Source organism: Apus apus, chromosome 9, assembly GCF_020740795.1.
Source record: "Apus apus isolate bApuApu2 chromosome 9, bApuApu2.pri.cur, whole genome shotgun sequence".
In the NCBI taxonomy this organism is placed as follows: domain Eukaryota; kingdom Metazoa; phylum Chordata; class Aves; order Apodiformes; family Apodidae; genus Apus; species Apus apus.
Genome location: NC_067290.1, coordinates 17793095 through 17811301, shown reverse-complemented (window position 1 = coordinate 17811301; position 18207 = coordinate 17793095). Strand labels below are relative to the sequence as shown.

General features: G+C 47.4%; 1 protein-coding gene across 1 annotated transcript; it reads right to left on the bottom strand.

Annotated features, from left to right (window-relative positions):
* Positions 1 to 1318: 1318 nt before the first annotated feature.
* Positions 1319 to 3337, bottom strand: GPR27 (G protein-coupled receptor 27). The gene has a single exon (XM_051627819.1). The coding sequence runs from the start codon at positions 3335 to 3337 to the stop codon at positions 2195 to 2197; it is 1143 nt and encodes a 380-aa protein (XP_051483779.1). The 3' UTR covers positions 1319 to 2194.
* Between the last annotated feature and the right edge of the window lie 14870 nt (positions 3338 to 18207).

Here is an 18207-nt window from a genome sequence, read left to right as displayed (position 1 = left end):
GATGATAGTTCTAGGCCCCTATATAGGAAGTTTCTTAAGATTTAATGAAACATGATTCTGCAGAAGTTGGAATGCCACTGCAAAGACCTAAAACAGGCATGTGAGGTGTACTTGGAATGTAACTCCCAGTAACAGTATCAACGCCTTCCCCTAAGTCTTTGTAACATAACTCTACCCCATTGCCCTCCAGGATTCACTAAGCAACGAGCTGGTATTCCAAGATGAAAATATAATTAACACAATAACCAGCTTCTGCTGAGATCTGGAGTTTTTGACTGCTTTGCTTCTGTACCTGATGCATTTCCAAAAACTTCTGGAAATGATCATTCAAGTCTTATCTTTGTTTTCAAGATACTTCACCCATGGTCATACTTCTCAGCCTGCCTCCTCTGCAGCTACACTGAGCTCAAATTGCAAACTTCTCAGCATGCACTTTCAGAAACATTGCCTCTCTGGGGCTCAAATCTGAGTTGGGGGTGGAAAGCCAGATAGAAAACCAAACCAGAAGCCTCCCCTAGATTCATTCCCTGCCTAAATCTGCAGCTGCCACCATAGCCCTCTTCTGATGGAACTGTCACATACATCTCTTCTGCGCTCACTTTGCAGTCAGGGCAGCTATTTCTCAGTTGATATCTAACAACTTTGGACTACTCTCTACAGAAATACTCTGAGCACAGACACAGATTTCTTCGTGGACACTGAGCTTCTCTCTGTCATTTTGTGTGTGACTTGCTCCTGCACTGTGATGATCAGTGTCTGTTAAATGTTAGGTGATGCTGTCAGGGACAGCTTTGTCTGGGATGGCTAAGAAGTTGTGTCGGGATCCTGCCATCAGGCTCACAGTTCAAATACTTTCAGAGAAGTTTTTGTAGAACAATAAAGCAGGTCAAAAGGCCATGCTTAATAAATGTAAATTGCCCATTAAGAATATAGTTTACAAAGAAGTACAGTATTATTAACCAAGCCACCATGTTAAAAACCTGCTTTGCCAACTAAAATTAGAGATGCACAGTTACTCTTTTCTATCATTAACAGAGGAGCAATTAGCTAAAAGAGAAATCTGGTTTCAGCAGACACCAAACATTGTGCTGTTTAGACCTGTTGCCCATCACGAACTTAAGTCTTCTTAAAAATAGCTTTAGTCACTTTTATTGGTATAAACACCTAAATTGAGATCTAACAGCAAATAAGGATTGTGCTTGTCCATAATAACCCCAGTTGTGAAATCTACTCAGACACAAGACATAACAACCTTCCACATACACAAGTTATTTGTCAGCAAAGCAGAATGCTGCCATTCTGAAACACTTACATACAGTTAAGGTTTTCAATATTTTATTAAAGAAAACAGTCAAAATGTACAAGTATTACCCAGGTTTGTAGATAACTTCCTATAAAGGCAGTAAAATATGAATTTCAATCTAGGTTTTAAAAACTGCTTAGTTGATTATTTTTAAAGTTGGTATTTTAAAATCACGTTTCACAAATAGTTCTGAAATATTACCAAATGAATAGTGCAACAAGAAAATGTAAATTAGTTCTACACTGACTGCATGTCAAGCAAAAAGTATTAAGTAACTGCTTCAAATACTCAAAGCCATTTGAGAATGAATGAACCCAACAGCTCCCACCAAAAACTGACTTCTGACCACATTAGGAACGTCCTCTTCTTGCTCTTCACTTAAAATCAAATAATAATAAAACAACACCTTTTGAGCTCATCAAAAATAACTTTAGTATAAAATTGTCTTGGCCCTTATCAAATATTACATGAGTAAAATTGTTAAGCCTTTATCAAAACAGACAGGAATAGGAAAACGAAAAAGAAAATGTCATGGCCTTAATCCATATCTGTTGGAATCATGTCTAGAAACGTTAGAAGCAAGACCAGAAACTTGGAGCCCTGTTTTGTTTTTAAAAACCACACAATCACAAAGAAAAACAGCTTCTTACTGCCTAAGGTTTGGGGGTGTTTTGCTCAAGTACCTGTTCCCATAGACAGCAACCTTTTATGTTCTGAAGAGAGCATTCGCAAAATCTAGAAAAATAAATAAAATAGCTTCTTACAGCCTAAGGTTTGGGTGCTGGGTGGTGGTTTAGTATGTCCCTCACAGGTCACACTCTCTTGAGATCATATGCAGAAACATGGAAAATTATATCCATCTTTCTTTTTCAGAAAGAGAAAAGCCCCCCCTTACATCCCAAAGCTCTTGAGATCACAAAGGATGGTGCCCTGGGTGCTCTGGATGCTTTGGCAGCATGGGAAGTGGGCTCGGAGACAGACCCTGAGCTCCTTGTTGAAGATGAAGCAGAGAATGGGGTTGACTCCTGCCTGGGCAAACGTCATCCAGACGGAGGTGGTCAGGTAGACCTGGGGGATAGCGCTGGCCTTAATGAAGACCCGCAGGTAGCAGGCCACAATGTAGGGGGACCAGAGAAGCAGAAAGAGCAAGGTGATCATGTAGAACATCTTGCAGAGCCTTTTCTCCATCTTAAACTCCTCCAGTACCAGCAGCCTCTTGATCTGGCTGTGGGTGGCCTGCCTTATGCCCACCAGGGTGGGTGGCGTGGGCCCCCTGCCAAAGCCAGCCGTCCAGTTGGCAGCTGCTTGGCCAGTGGCACCTGGCCCATGGAAGGTCCAGTTCTGGCTGATGGCCGGTACCAGCTGGGCCGGCTTCATCTTGCGGTGGCCATGGATGAAGAAGAGCAGCTTGATGTAGACCAGGTGGGTGGCAGCGATGACGGCCGCCAGCATGAGCATGAAGCCCAGCGTGTCGTTGGCCTTGACGTAGCGGTGCTCGAAGATGCACTGCTCCTCCTCCCGGATGAACTTGTAGGTGCCCACGTCGAAGACGGGGGGGAAGGCCATGGCCATGGAGAGGGTCCACACCATGCACACCACAGCCAGGCAGGTCCAGCCCGTCATACGCTTGGCGTAGAAGCGGTGGTGGGCGATGGCCATGTAGCGCGTCACCCCCACGCAGAAGAGCAGGAAGGCAGCGTGGAAGCAGAAGAGCACGGCCAGGAAAGCCAGCACCTTGCAGCTGAGGGGCCCGTGGGGCCAGGCGGCCCCGCTGCGCACCGACAGCATGACGAAGGGGAAGCAGGCCAGGGAGCGGAGCCCGTCAGCCAGGCAGAGGTCCAGCAGCAGGTAGTACGGGGCGCGGTGCAGGTGCCGGTCCTTGAGGATGAGCCAGGCGAAAAGCACGTTGCCCGCCAGGCTCACGCAGAGGATCAAGCCCAGGGTGGCCAGTTTCAGCCCGGAGGCGCTAAGCAGGCCGCCGGCGCTGGGCAGGTGCGGGCTGCTGCTGCTCCCCAGCTCGCTGCTGTTCGCCATCGGGTCCTTCCTCCTCCCTCTCCTCGTCCTCCTCCTCCTCCTCCTCGGCGGCTCCGCGCAGGCAGGGCCGGGGCTCAGCGCCGCGGCAGCGCACCGGGCCCCAGGGCCGCGCCGCCCGGCGCCCCCGTCCCCGCCGCCCTCTTCCCGCTCCCGCCGCCGCTCCGGCGCCGCGGGGCGCAGCCGCCGGGGGCCATGCGGGTCCCCCCGCCCCGCGGCCGCGCTAGGGCCGCGCCCGCCGCCGCCGCCGCCCCATGGGGATGCGGGATGCGCTGAGGGGGCAGGAGGCGCGGAGAGGCGCGGAGCCACCCACCCTCTTACCGCCGCCGAGCCGCTCCTCCGCGCCGGGCGAGGGGCCGGCCGAGCCTGCGCACAGCGGCGGCGGCTCTGCCCAGCTCCCGCCGAGGACAATGGGGTAAATCCCCCTCCCTCTCTCCTTCCTCCCTTCCTTCCCTCCTCCTCCTCCTCCTCCTCCCCCCACTCCAGCCCTGCCTCCGCCCCCCGCGCAGCCCGGCCCCTGCGGAGCGCGGGGCTGAGTCACGCGCGCAGCGGCGCGGAGAGGCGCGGAGGTCCCGCAGCCGCAGCAGGGCTGGGCGCGGAGTCGGGGGTGGGCGCCGAGATGGGGCTCTGAGGCAGCCGGGGTGAGCTCGGGCATCCCCACCGCGGAATGAGGAGGGGCGGGGCGGGATGTCCGGCCCTGCCGCCGTCCCGCAGCAGCGTGGCCTCAGGGATGCCCCGCATCCCCTTCTGGAGGCGGAGGGGTGAAGCCGTTTATACCTTATGGAGCCGATGCGTGTGTGTGTGTGCCCGGTCCAGGAGTGGATGTGCCCATTCACACCTGTATCGACGCCTAACACATACATGTATTGATCCGGTATATCCGTTAGTGACACACCTGTGACACATTCACCAATGTGCTTTTGCCAGGTTTAGCCCCGCCAAATAGCCCATGAACTCTGCACACGGGGGAGGCAAGCCCGGTGGTGCCTGTTGCAAGGGAGCAGCTGGGCCCCCAGCCCCTTGCTGGGCAGGGAGGGTTGCAGGGGAAGGAGGTTCACACAGCGAACGTTTCACTGTGTGTGTCAAGGAAAAGCTGCCTCTGCAAGTCAGGAGTCTGACATTTGGGGTCTGACTGGGGTTCCTAAGAAGACAGAAGGGGAAGGGAGACGGCAGAATGTCATTGATGCTTTCTGGGTTGTGCAGGAGCCCACGTGGTGCCCATGGAGGGCTGGGCAAGTTCTTGTGAGCTGCGTGAAACACCTTTGGCCTGGCTAGCACAGAGATGCTGCTGCTGCAGCTGTACTGTTGGTGCAGGTTTATAACAGGCAGTTTAATTAATGTAGGCCAGGGAGAGACAGATCCTTGTCCTCTCTCTCCCACTTTGCCATCCTTGTGTATGTAGGGCAAGGCCTCTCCGTGTGCCTTGTACTGCCCTGGACTCACTGGAGATGCTAATGCAATTATCCTGCTATTACTGAGTTTCCTTCGTGGCCTCTGGTGAAGGACATGTCTGAAATCCTTTTTGAGCATTCTATTAAAAGCCATCAGTAAATTCAGCATTATTCCAGAAACTGTAGCAATTAAATCATCGGCCCCAGAAGTGGATGTTGGTGGAGCAGCTTTTGAGTGCATTTTTCTGGCTGGTTTCAGAAAGTCTCACTTTGTGTGGCAGGAGCCAGGCACCAACCTTGATCATGCCACCAGCCATCCAGAGCAGCTCTACTGAGCTCCTGGCATTGGAGCAGCAGTAGAAACCAGATTTTGGCCCAAAGATGGGTGAGGGCAATCTGTATCACACCCAGGACTTAATTTGCCCACAAATCTGGTTTGTATCTGTTATTTATTGCTAGTGTTAGGAGAGCAAAAAGATCCAGAGAGGAAAGATGTGAAAAGTGGAAGATAATAGAGGCTGCTTCTTGCTTCCTTCTGGTACATCTGAGCTGTGTTCAGTTGTTAGGTTTCTCATTTGCACCGAAGTTTTCCTGTGACAGAGAATTGCCCACGGGTTGTTCTGTGCTTTGTGCAATTTTCAAGGCGTTTCTCACATTCGTGCAGTGACTTGAGCAGTGGGTGCACTGTGTCCCCTCGGTGGCACTGGTGTCAGAAGTGGTGCCCTTCTGGAGGAGCAGGGACATGGTGTACTTCGCTTGCCCCCAGTGCAACATGAGGCCACGGTGATGGACTTTCCCAGGTGGGGTGCCAGCAGCCAAACCGCTTTGCCAGGCACGAGGGTCGGTTGTCCTTGGGGGCATGTGGCTTTTTGGAGAAGCAGAAGAGACCTTATGGCCCATGTTAGCTCTGTGATCTCTGCCATCAAGTGAGCCAAAGGGAACAACACACCTGCTTCCCTCCTCCGTGCCTGCAGATAGGGTTTCTGCTCTCCCTGAACGCTTGCCAGCACAGCTGGGCTGGCTCAGGAGCTGCTGTAATTCACTGTTACTTTGCCAGGCCAGCAGCACATTGCTAGCTCATCTTTCTCCCACCTGTAGCGAGGGGAGAGCAGGCAGGGAATGGTGTTTCATCCATCTTCCCAGGCCTGTTCCCCTAACGTGGCTGCTATACAGTGGTATCAGTGGTGTGAGCCAGGAATTTGGGGCTGGCTGAGAGGTGCCACGCTAAAGGGCCAGCCAAAAGGAATGGGGAAAATAAAGGGTAGTTGAGGGTTGATAGTCTTCATACAAGCGGGCTCCTCTCCTCCCAGAGGGGCTGACATGGGGTTAGACTCTCCAGGAAAACTATCCCCATTAGTTACATCCCAACCAAATGAAAAAAATGAGAAATAAGGTATTTAGTAACCTCTCTGCTGTTGCAGAGCTGCTGGAAGAGCAATTCCAGCCCACAGGGACTGCCATGCCAGGGGAGGTGTCCACTCTGAAGAGTCAAAAGGAGCAGCAGGGACTGCTGTTACATCCCAGCAGTGAAGCCTTTGCCCTCGGTACTGCTGGGCTCGGCACGTGCTGCCAGGCATCCAGCCTGGGGTGTCCCTGGGCACAGCACGGAAACACTGGGCTCCGAGCTCCAGTGCCCAGGCAGGGGCTGAAAACACTGGGTGTGTGTTGAAATGGGCACAGCTGGACAAAAGCCAGATCCATCACAGCAGTCCTGGGGAACAGGTAATTTCCAGAGATTGTAATGAGTGTGTTCAGCTATTTCCCTTGCTCACTTCACTCATTTTCACAAAACGAGTTTAATGAAGAGTGTTTCTATGCTTATGAAATGGTGCTGCACAAACTAGATGGATTCCTCTGACCTTTCAGTGTGCTTTACTGGAATTGGCTGCCTCTTCATGTTCTGCACTCGCTGCCTCCAGCGGGAAAGACGGCTGAATTACCAACTCTAGCAGCAAATCCCATGGCATATTGCCTTCCACCAGTCACCAGCATCCTTCCCGAAGTCTTAACTATTTATTATTGGTGGTGGTGTTTGTGTTCTTGTGTCTGGGAGCTCTGCATAACGTTTCTGGAAAGTGTCCTGTGTCCTTGGTACTACTGTAGTAGAAATCAATGTCATCTCTGGTGTGACATAAGGGATGAAGCAGGAAATGTCTGGGCATGCCTGAAGGATAAACCCAGAGCCCCTCCACAGCAGAGATCGGGAAGCAGGACAGGAGAGGGCAGTCAGCCAAAACGATTTTGCCATCACATGCAATCCAGGCAAGGAGAAGTTTTCAGGCTTAGAAATAAAGGAGGTGAAAAGGTCAGTCTGGAACAGAAAGGGATAATGGAAGCTTGAGTCACACTTGAGCTGGCACAAGAAAGATTTGGATCCTCCTTCCCAGCTTCCTGTAATTCCTAGATGTCTCTCTGGATGACATTCATTATTTTTGTTATCTTTGCACCTAAAGGAGTGAGTCAGGGACCATGGTGCTATATAAGCAAAACAAAAAGCTATCTCTGTTCCAAGGGAACTTAAAATCCAACTGTGAGATAGGTGAGAGAGCTGAGATGAACCCTAGAGAAGGGGGAGGATGAGTGAGCAGTGAGGCTGCAGTCTAGGGAATGGCATCCCTAGGGAATGGCATTGCCCTAACCATGGCTATCACTCATCCCTGCAAAGGGAGGATGGAGTGCAAGATCATGGGGTGGCTTTGTGGGTGTTTCCAAGGATCAGGATAATACTTTGTGGCAACGATGGAACAGAAGATGACACATTAAGGTAATGTTTGGGCACCAGCAAACATGAAAGCTGTGAGAAGTTTTAAGTCTGCAAAATTTACAGTATTACCCAAAATAACTGCTTTGCACAGGAGTCGTGCTTGCCCTCCGTAACCAGGGCACAGCCATGGTACGTGTCAATGAAAGGAAGATTGATTTAAAACAACACTGGAAACCCCCCGCTCCACCTCTCACTTCAAGAAGGTCCAGATGTCAGGTTGGGGATGGGCACTGGGGGCTGCCATCATGTTGGGAAAAGCTTGGGCAAGCAGAGGCTGGATCTCCGCTCGGCAAAACACTAATGAAGCATTTTGGATGTGGTTTTCTTCACAGAATTGTTGGCACAGTCACGCAAAACGTGGAGCTGACACCAGAGTGGATGAGAGAATTAATGTCACTGTTGCATCCCAGTTTCCTGGATGGCAGCAGAGGATCTGCAGGCGAGCAGTCACATCTCCCTGCCAGAGAGGTACCTGACAGCTAGCTATCACATTTTTCAAGGGCTTATTCCTAACTGTTTAATACTTCATGTGCTCTCTTGGGGAGGGAGGAGAGAAGAACGGAGGAGTATATTTGGCACAGCAGGGAAGTGGACTCGGGTCTTTTCCACCCCTTAGTGCTGTGCTGTTGCAGAAGGAGAGAAAGCCTCCTTCCACAGCAGCACTAATCCTCCTCCACAGCCAGCTGAACATTTTGAACTTGAACAACTCCTCTCATTTTTCCCCCCATGTGATTGTGAGTCAGGCTGAGCTTCTCTATTCTTCTCTATAATTGAGTAGGAGCTTATTTTGACTGGAAATAACCAGACACAGGTATCATGGCTGTGAATGCCTCCATGTATGCCCCTTGATAAAAGTTCTGTAGCCTTCTGCAAAGGGAGCTGGTCTTTCAAGACTCTGCTCAATGGAGAGGGAAGAAAAGCAGAGGGGAAGAATAGCTCCTTCCTGCTCACTTCTATCACTGGCTCTGTAAAACTCCCCTCACTGAATTGTTGGTGACACATTGTTCTTCAGAAGCAGCTCTTTTGTGCAAGAGCTTCCCTGTGACATGGGGAATAGCTGCAGTGAGACAGGAAATGTCCCTGACACCGTGGCGTCCTGCAGGAGCTTGTCGCTGCGATTCCAGTCCCACAGACACACCAAGTAAATTAGGAAAACCCATTCCTCTAAAATCTCCAGGGGAGCTGCCCCAGGGACAGATTTTCCTGTTCCTTCTCTTCCTCTCAGGGGATACAGACCAGCTGCTTGGGCTGCACTTCCCACCCCTCTGCCCTGGAGGCAGTGAGTGGCTGGAGCAGCTCAGGGCAAGGGAGAAGAGGATGCAATGCAGGCTCAGGGCTGAGGTTCAGCTCTCCTATGCACTCTCCTACCAGCAAAGCCAGATAATAAGGAGCATTTCACAAGACTGGGCTTTCTCCAGTTTCCCATCAGTGGGATTGCTCCAGGCTGTTGAACCAGCCAGCTGCAGACTAACCAACCCCAGAAGTTTTATCTGTGCTGTAGCAACCTCAAGCCACTGCTGTTCTGCTTGTGCATCTCATGTCTCAGCTGCTTACTGAAGAGCTAATGAGCTTTTGGAGATACATGGGTGCTATAAACTCCTTAGGCCGAAGATAAGCAGTTTATTGCCTTTAGGAGCACTGCCAACCCTTGGCTCTGTTGCTGTGGTGCTTCTGAGGCCCAAAATTCTTCATTGTTAGGAGGGAGGGTTATAATGTCTTGCAACAAATAAGTGTATTCCTACTTACATGCATACATGCATGTGCTGCAGCCATCTCATGGGCTGAGGGAACACCTGACAGCAGGACAAACAGTCAGCAACAGACTTCACACACTGTAGCCACATCTCCCTGCATGAATGACTTCAACCCTCACAGCCTGCCCTTCCCTGCATGGGGGCTGCACCGTTTCATCAGCACAGGATGAAACCACCACCCTCAACATGGCACCTGACAGCAAATTCACCTGGGCAGCATGGGCAGCTGCAGGCCAAAAGGTGACATTTTGGTGATGAAACAATTTCTTTCCATTGCTTTCCTTGCTCTGCTTTTGACTAGACCTGCTGTGAACACCTGTCTAGAAAATTCACTGGGTAAAAAACAAAGGTAATGTACAACTGAAAGTCCATTTTCAAAGTCACTGTGAAATCAAGTTCTTAGTCTGAAATTAACCCCTGCTCTTCTCCTCTTTCTGTCTGCAGTGTCTGCCATGGAAAGCAATCCTGGTGCAACCCACCAGCAGGACTGTTCCTGACTGCAGTTGCTGCTCTTACTAAATGCTAATGAGAGCCTTCAAATTAAATCTGTTTGACTGTCAAAGCATCTTCATCTTTATTGTGTATTTTACTTCCCCCCACCCTCCTTTTACATATTACCCAGTATAAATTAGCCCAGCAACACCCTTACAAGGTGTGACTAGGAACATAATTCAATATGCATCTCTATTTTTTTTTTAGTTACTGGGCTTGGAGCAGTTTTGAAATTAATCATCAGGGAGAATTATTTGGGGTTGCTGGAGGTACTTTCTGATACCATCTTTTAACCAGAGGAAATAAAATCTGAAAGCTGATTTCTTTGCTGCTTATATTGTCCTTATGTCTTACCTTTCCTGTGGGTTTATACCTGTGCACAGCTTAGAATGAAGCCAGAGCTACTCTTTCTCATTTTGGCACTGTGTGCAGATGGATGTCCCCTCCTTGCCCACAGGTCCTTTTCCCCTCCACAGCTGGTTGAAATGAAGGGATGAGCAATGCAAAAACCTTCAGTGTGACTAAAACTGTGAGACTTAACAGTATCAGAGAGTCCATGAACACTAGCTGAATGCTACATTCTTAACTAATGAGCATTGTCTGTTTAGATGAAGCCGTGACTGGGGTGTTCGGGTGGGATGGTATTCCAGCAGCATATTCCCAGGATGGAAAGCAGCAATTCAGAGCTCAGGTCAAGGCTCTCCCCATTGCTGCAGCACAGACAGCTCAGCACCACATCTGGAATTCAAATCAAGCCATCCCCAGCTTCATGTTCAAGGGCTGTAAGTGGCTAACTAACCCTTCTGTATTTAAATGACTTCTTCAACAAAGGTGTTCTCTCATCACTTCTTTTTCAACTACAGAAATAGCATGTAAAAAGATTTTGCCATTCAGAAATGTTTGTGGGTCTTGACCAGCTTTGTAGGCTGAGGAAAGCAAGAGAAACATTTTTTTACCTCTCTGTCCTATCGAATGAGCTTTTAAGGCAGGCTGATGAAAAGGAATCTATTATTTTAATAGCGCTTTCTCTGGTAAAAGGTCTTGCTCACTTACTGAAGCAGAGCTTGAAATAACAGATAAAAACTGTCAGAAAAGCTGTGATGTAGTTTGGAGCTGAGTGAATAATTGTGACCAAAATCTGAGCCTACCTAAACCCTGAGTTAAGTGCCAAAATGCCCCGGGATTCCTTGGATTGTCATGCAAGCTGTTAAGGATAACAAACAGCTTCTTTATATGGGGTTGGGTTGTTGTGTTTTTTTTTTTCTTGGTTGTTCCTTTTGTGTGAAGGGTTTTTCTTTGAGTGGTTTCATTTTATATTTATGTGGCTTTTTGCTCTTGTATTTTATCTAATGAAGTTCACTTCAGTGCTGCAGGGCTGCTGAGAGAAAACCTCTCAAAGCTGTCTTGAACCTGAAGTCTTCATACCTGAGAGGAGCAGGGGATGGGCTTTTTGGGAAGATCCAACAGGATTTCACGTTTTTTTGGTGGTCTTGAAAAAAAGTTGTGGGGCTAAAGAAAAACAAAGGTATGGGGAAAAAATAAAAAGACATGGGTTATATGCATAGTACAAAAGCCTGTAGAAAGCCTGGGTATATAATTTGAATGCCAATTGGATTACCTTTACAACAAGGACATGACTGGGAGGACTGTGGAGAGCTGTGCAATGTCTGAGCCCAGCCTGGGAAACAAACCTCATCTGCCAAGTTCTGTAGAGCCATTTGCAGCTTTGCTTCTCAAAAGAGGGACCCAGGTCTGAACCAATAAAGAAAGTGGGAATTCTCACATTGATTTCAAAGGGAGCTAAACCGAGCTCCATAGAAAGGGAGTGCTAGCACGCAATGCTGCTTGTCTTTTTTTCTCATTAATGTGACTAATTAAATGTTTGTATTTTTTAAGCACTAAGTGTGTTTTGATGGTCGTTTAGAGACTTGGAGAAAGTCAATAATTTTGATGAAATAAGGCTGTAGACTCCAGAACAAAGTCCACATGGAATCCGTGGTGTTGCTAGGATACAGCTATTAGTATTTTCAGTGGCTGGGGTACTTTTTTGATGTGTGGAGTTTTTTGTTTGTTGTTCGTTTTGTTTTTTTTTTTAATAGAGTCAGCCTAACCTTTTTTACAAACAGTAGAAGAATATGTGACTGCCTGATCCCATTTACACCACACTCCCTCAACTTCCAATAACGAAGCCAAACTTGACCCTTTAGTTTCAGCCACTTTTATCTGTGAAGAAGAAACACAAAGAGGAATTTTTTACCTGAGCTATAGGGAACACATTTTAATTGAATTCTGTTTGCTTGGTTTTTTTTCAATCATGTGCAGGGTTTTCTCCCTGTGGATGTTCCATTGCTGAAGTCAGTCTCCCTCTAGTGGTTTATTTCCAGAGGGGCCTTTGGCTTTACTGGCTTGGACAGGTACCGAATTTGCTAAGAGTGTGATGGAGAATGTCAAATGATCCCTATGAGCTGAACCGTAGAGCAGCGTTGAACTCATAATTTGCAAGAGGTGAGCATGAAACCTAGACAAATATTATTATCTGTGGGGTTTTTTTAATATATATTTTAGAATTTATTAATTTATTGATCACAATATCAATATTGAGGCTTTCCACCCCAGGCTGTCTCTGCAGTACAGGCTAACAGTTTTGCTCACTGTGTAGGATGTGTCTCCTGCACATTGTTTCCTTCAGCTGTATACTGGGATGCCTGTAAAAAAAGATCAGTAGATAAGCTCATGTTCCACATCAAAGCCAATGCCAGATGTGGTGCCAATAACATTCTTTTTGATTTAATGTAACACAGAATAGCATTGTGGAATGTGCTATTTTGAGATCCCCATGTTTGAAGAAGTGATATCTAAGTGAAACACTCTGCAGATATTTTACTGCGAAGTGAGGAAAAAAAACCACCCTGTTTGGAGTTTGTTTCCAGCATGTAACAGATTTGAGGTCCATCGGGTTTCTTGCATTTATGGTCCTGACCTCACCTTTGCTGGACATCTCTTTCTTTAGCACCTACAGTAGCTTTGGTGTTGTGCAAGTGTGGGGAATGGGAAGGTGGAGGGATGGGAGTGGAAACTTAGTATCTAAAGCTAAGCAAGAAATTCAAGTCTCCTCATTGCCAATGCATGGATTGGATGCTGAGTCAAGCCACTTCAGAACCCCAGAAAAGGCTAGGTAAAGAATAAAGGTCTAATCTAAAGCATATTGAAGTCAATACATATTTGGATGGGGTTCAGCCTTCCTTCACAAGCGTTGGTGACCAAAGATGCTGTGATTCTGCAGCGCGTCAGAGACCCTGACAGACCGAGACCATTGCAGGGGCACACTAATCTGAGGTAGGTAGAGGACTGGCTCTGCTTCTTCATGTTCACATCTGGCAAAATTCCATCCTGTGATTTGCTTTTTTATGTGTCAGAGGAGCTGTTTGACCTTTGTTTCCCTTTGTAACCTGTAAAGTGAAAAAGCTTGGGAAATTTAGGATTACCTGCCCCAGAAGCCAACAAGCTCCCATTCTGTTCTCAGCGGCCCCTGGACCCGCAGGTTATGACCTTCCTGTGAAGCATTTTACAGCCTGTCCAGCCATGTAACGACTTTAAGGGTAAGTTTTTACTTTTGTTTGACTTAATGCTCAGCTTCTATTGGGCAATCAGGAATCTTGATCCCTTGGGAGACCCCTTAAAACAGTCTCCTTTGGATGCTGCTCTGTAAAGTCTGCACAGCAGTTCCCAGGATAGTGATTTTAGAGCCAATTTTGTCTTTCATTTTTGTTTTCACTTCTCAGGCTGAAGTTTCCACACCGTGTCCTTCCTGGCCAAAGGCAATTTGATCTGGGTTTATTCCCTGGACTATTCAATTAATTTTTTTTGTATTAAAAAAAATCAACATTTTCTCCTAGCATATGGAACAAAATTCATGCACTTTTTAACAGCTCCACAGCTAAAAAGGCAGCCGTATAAATTCAGAATGCACAACATCCTCCCTGAGGTTTATTCCAGCATGACTCACAGCCAGTAAGTTAATAGGAGTCCCACGTTTACAAGGAGGCCACAGTCATTGATGGGATGCCCATGAATGCATTAACTGGTTACTTTTATAGGTAACTTTTTTTATACCTGCACGATGCACATGCAGGAACTCTTTTAGTGAGGAAGGACAGGATCTAGTGGAACTGCATTTCTTTTTGGAACAGTGAATGGTTCAATTGCTCAGGCTAAGGCAAGGTTCCTCTGCTGACTTTGGTAGGTTCATGCATGTGAAGGAAGACTTTAATGAGCAGGAACCAGCTGTGTGAGGAGCTTCTCCCATGGAGCGGTGCTTGGTACTGTGCATGAAACTTCTTTTGTCCCAGGCAGGCTGCCAGAAAAAGAGGAGCAGCAAGCCAGTTTGTTTTTAACAAAACAAAGTTATGCAATATCATTTAGTTCTGACATGTTCCCAATATGCAGCAAATGAAGAACTCACTAAATACAGTATATCTCTGGCCATATAATTTGAATATAACTTGTTTCCATGACAACCTCTGCTTAACAGCTTGGCTGATACGAAATCATTCCTAGATGAGGGTGCTTTTGCCAAAAGCATTGGGACTCAACACTTTAATATCACATTTTAGGTTTTAAAAAAACATTTATTCAAGCCTCTGGAAGCAAATATCAAATAAAATCCCTTCATCTTCACCTCTGCTTTGGCTCTTGGTTGATCAGTTTATCTTCCTGGGAATCTCTCAGAAGCAGCTCTTGTGTTACTTAATATGCTTCTGAAGTCCCAGGCAGTGTTTCAAGAGCAAGTGATCGTGACACCAGTGTTTGGTAGGGAAATTACATTTCATGGCTGTTGGTTCAGCCTGGCAGGCAGCGGGGCAGCAGCTGGGCACAGCAGCCAAGGCTTGTGCTCGAGCCATCTCTCAAGTCTGGGAAGGTTTATGCTCCAACTAACTCTGCCTCAGAGTAAAAAAGAGGAGCTTTGTCCAGAGAGAGGCCTAGTCCAACATTTCCTGCAGTTCATTTTCAATCAGGAGCACTGAACAAACAAACTCTGGTTATCTATTAAGTATTTCCTAAGGTGTTGTACCTATCGCCTTGGAAATAGCTGTGGAATGCTTCCAGTGTGGAAATCAACATGACAGCTCATATGGTGCTTGTTCCCTTCCTCTCCCAGGTGCTAAACTGCATTATAATGCAGCTAAAATAAGCCTAATACTTTCCTGATACTTCTCGTGCAGGAAGGCCTTGCAGCTGCCCCAGTGATGGTGCACAACTGTTGGCGGGAGGAAGGGTGGGATCACGGGGATTCCCTGTGGGAGCTATGGTAAGAGCTCCTGGAACAGGCAAATGATGTTTCAAGCACATGTAATGTACCTATTGCTGTCAAAATTCGGGGATCAGATAGGATTATAAAAGTAGGGATTTAAATCTCAGTTAAACCATGGGAAGAGTTGTGAGTTACTCATTGTCTCCTCTGGCTAGAATGGACCTGCTTCACTTTTACTCGTGTCCAGCATGGAGCCACTCAGGCCTTTGCTGTGGCAAAGAGGTTCAGGTGCCTGAAGCTGAGTGCAGGAAAGCAGTGCCAGAGGCACACAGAATGAGGCCAGACACTATTTCCCACTCTACCTTTCCCCCCTCCAATAGTCACCTGGGAAAATTTCAGCTGTTACTCATCTGAGATCAGCTGAGCTAAATCTGCCAGCTGACTCCTGCTTTATAAGAGATTTTCATGGCCTGACTCAGTTCACTGACTTGGCAGAAAATTGCTTGTTTATCCAGAGAACTCTGCAAGCAAAAGGAGGATGGGGCCAGAAGAAGGAGTGAGGGATGGAGCCAGGCATGTTCTCTGCAATGGTGAGCTTTAAATCAACTCATTTCACCTTTGTGGCATCTTGCAACAGAGAACTGCACTCTAACAGAGTTTGTTTATGGTAAATCTGCTTGAGAAGGTACAAAAGCACAGAGGATGGCATCACCAGGTTTTCTTTAAAAGGGGACCTTCCGGCTATGTAGCAAATACCAATAAAATAAATTTTTAATTAAAGCTCCATAAATAGCTTTCTGAAAATGATAGGATTTTCCTGAGATTTTTCATCTTTGAACTGATTTTATTCAAGGTGTGCTGGCAGTGTGAGATGGCTAAGCAGAGTCAGGAGGCTTTTCTCACCATCATTTTTCCTTGTGGGATTCATCTCGGGAGACTCATTTTTGCCTCCATGTCACGACTTCTCAGAAATTTCTGTAGGCAAAGGATGTTCTAATTCAATGCATCCTGTGATTGCCCTTCCTCCACAACCAGATTAATTTGCTGCTAGTTGAGATTCCCACAACATGCTTTGTGCCACTGAAGCCTGGTATTTACTGATGTAACCAAGAAATAAACTGAGGCTTTACACGTCTCATTTAGAATAATGATAGAGGCTCTGCTGCCTGGCTCTTGCTCTGTGTCTCAGAGGTGTGGGGGTTGTACTTTTATATTGTTCCTCACAGCTCAGACTGTTTATAACAGAATAACTTTTTTTTTTTCAGCCTGAGCTATAGTATTTTAAATGCTGAGCAGCTCTCTATTAATGGAATCTGGAGGTTTTCACTGAAGCATGTGGTTCCCATCAGGGGCAGGTGCTGGATTCAGTTAGTTTTTGTAATTACTCTAGTGGGTTTGGCCTTATTTCCAGAGTGATGCTGCTGCTGCATATCCAAAAATTAATACTTTGTTGGCAGCCTCAGCAGAGGACACAAAAAATGTATTAGGTGTGCAGGCTGTCAAGGGCACGGAGGCAAGATGTGGCCCTTTCAGGGTCATAAGAAATTGGCACTCTCCTCCTCTCCTCTCCAGCTCTTCTGTGAAAATCTGTGCCTAGATATAACCACTTATTGTGGGGTTTTCAAAATTATTTTTCATTATTAACATTTTTGGTGAGCTCACCATTAAAAACAGAGAGAGAAAGCTTGGAGCAGGCATAGCAATGAATATTTAGATTCCAGGCTCTCCCAAATGGTCATTATCTTGCTTTCTATTTAAAGAGGAGTAAATTAAATTGCAAGAGATGGTGAAATTGGTTATCCAGATCTTATTTAATTTGGCTTAGCAGTTAGCATTTTCCATCTGCACAACATAATCATTTTTGTTTCTTCATTGTCACCATACAGGCTGCTTTTTACAGGTGATCTCTGCCCTTTCTTACTGTTAGTTTTTTATTTCTTTAAAGGAGTGTGTCTTTATTGATTTTTCTTTTAGGATGGAGTTTATATATAAAGTTATTCATCCTGCTAAATGTGCTTGCAAGGAAACCTGTGTGGTTCATGGTCTTTGATCCTGCTATCACTTATGTGGGTGTTTAACTTTACTACTGTGCCTAGTCTCACTGGGGAAAATCTTCATTTAAAAAATACTAATATAAAAATAATGTGAGGTTTTTAGCACATGTCCATGCTGGATTATGAGGAACATCTCCCTGTAAAATCAAGTATGTAAATTAATTAGGTTGTAGAGAAGATGGATAAATTATTCCTCCTGCCCTGCAAAATGGTTTGTTGTTGTGTTATTGTCTTCATCTACGGTCAGTGTGCATGGTACTCAACCTTCATTTTGTGAATGTGTCAGGGTTTTGTGTCCTAAAACTAGAGTTGTTTTCTGGTCACAACTGTCAAGCCAAACTGAGCCTGAAGGTTGTTGTCTTCAGCAAGGCAGCCCCAGAGCTCTGCGGTGCCAGCTGTGGATGTGCAGAGCCGGGGCTGCTGGCAGTGTCCTCAGTGCAGGGTGGTGGCATCAGGTACCCTGCTCACCCAAACCCCTGATGGTCGAGGGTCCTGGTGAGGGTCCAGTGAAGCAGATCAATGCTTCTCCTCTGCTGTGCCCCCCAGGAGGGGCAAAGATGTGGAGAGGAGTGAGCACATGTGATGGGGCTGGATCAGGGCCCCTTTCTGAAGCCAGCTGTGCCCTCAGATGGGCCCTTCGCCATGCCCATCACTATCACCATCGGTATGGCTCCCTCCTGCCCTCACCAATCCATGTGTCCTTCCCACTGTTCTCTCAGCCTGGTGGTCCCTTGTCCCTAGAATCATGCAATGGTTTGGATTGGAAGGGACCTTTAAAGGTCCTCTAGCCCAACTCCCCCTGCAGTGAGCAAGGACATCTTCAACTAGATCAGGTTGCTCAGAGCCCCGTTCAACCTGACCTGGAATGTTTCCAGGGATGAGGCATCCACCACCACTCTGGGCAACCTGTGCCAGTGTTCTACCAGCCTCAGCGGAAAAAATGTCTTCCCGGTAGCTCCTCTCAACCCACCCTCTCTTACTCTAAATCCATCACCCCTTCTCCCTGCCTCCCTGCCCCTTCCCCTGCCTGCGGATGCGTCCCGAGCCCCGCTCACCCCATCCCTCTCCGCTGTCCCTCCCCTTGCCCGGCTCCCCGTCCGGTCCCCCCCCCCGCAGTGTCCCTTGTCCCCTCCCCGGCCCGCCCCTGCCCCCCGCCCGCCCGTGGCC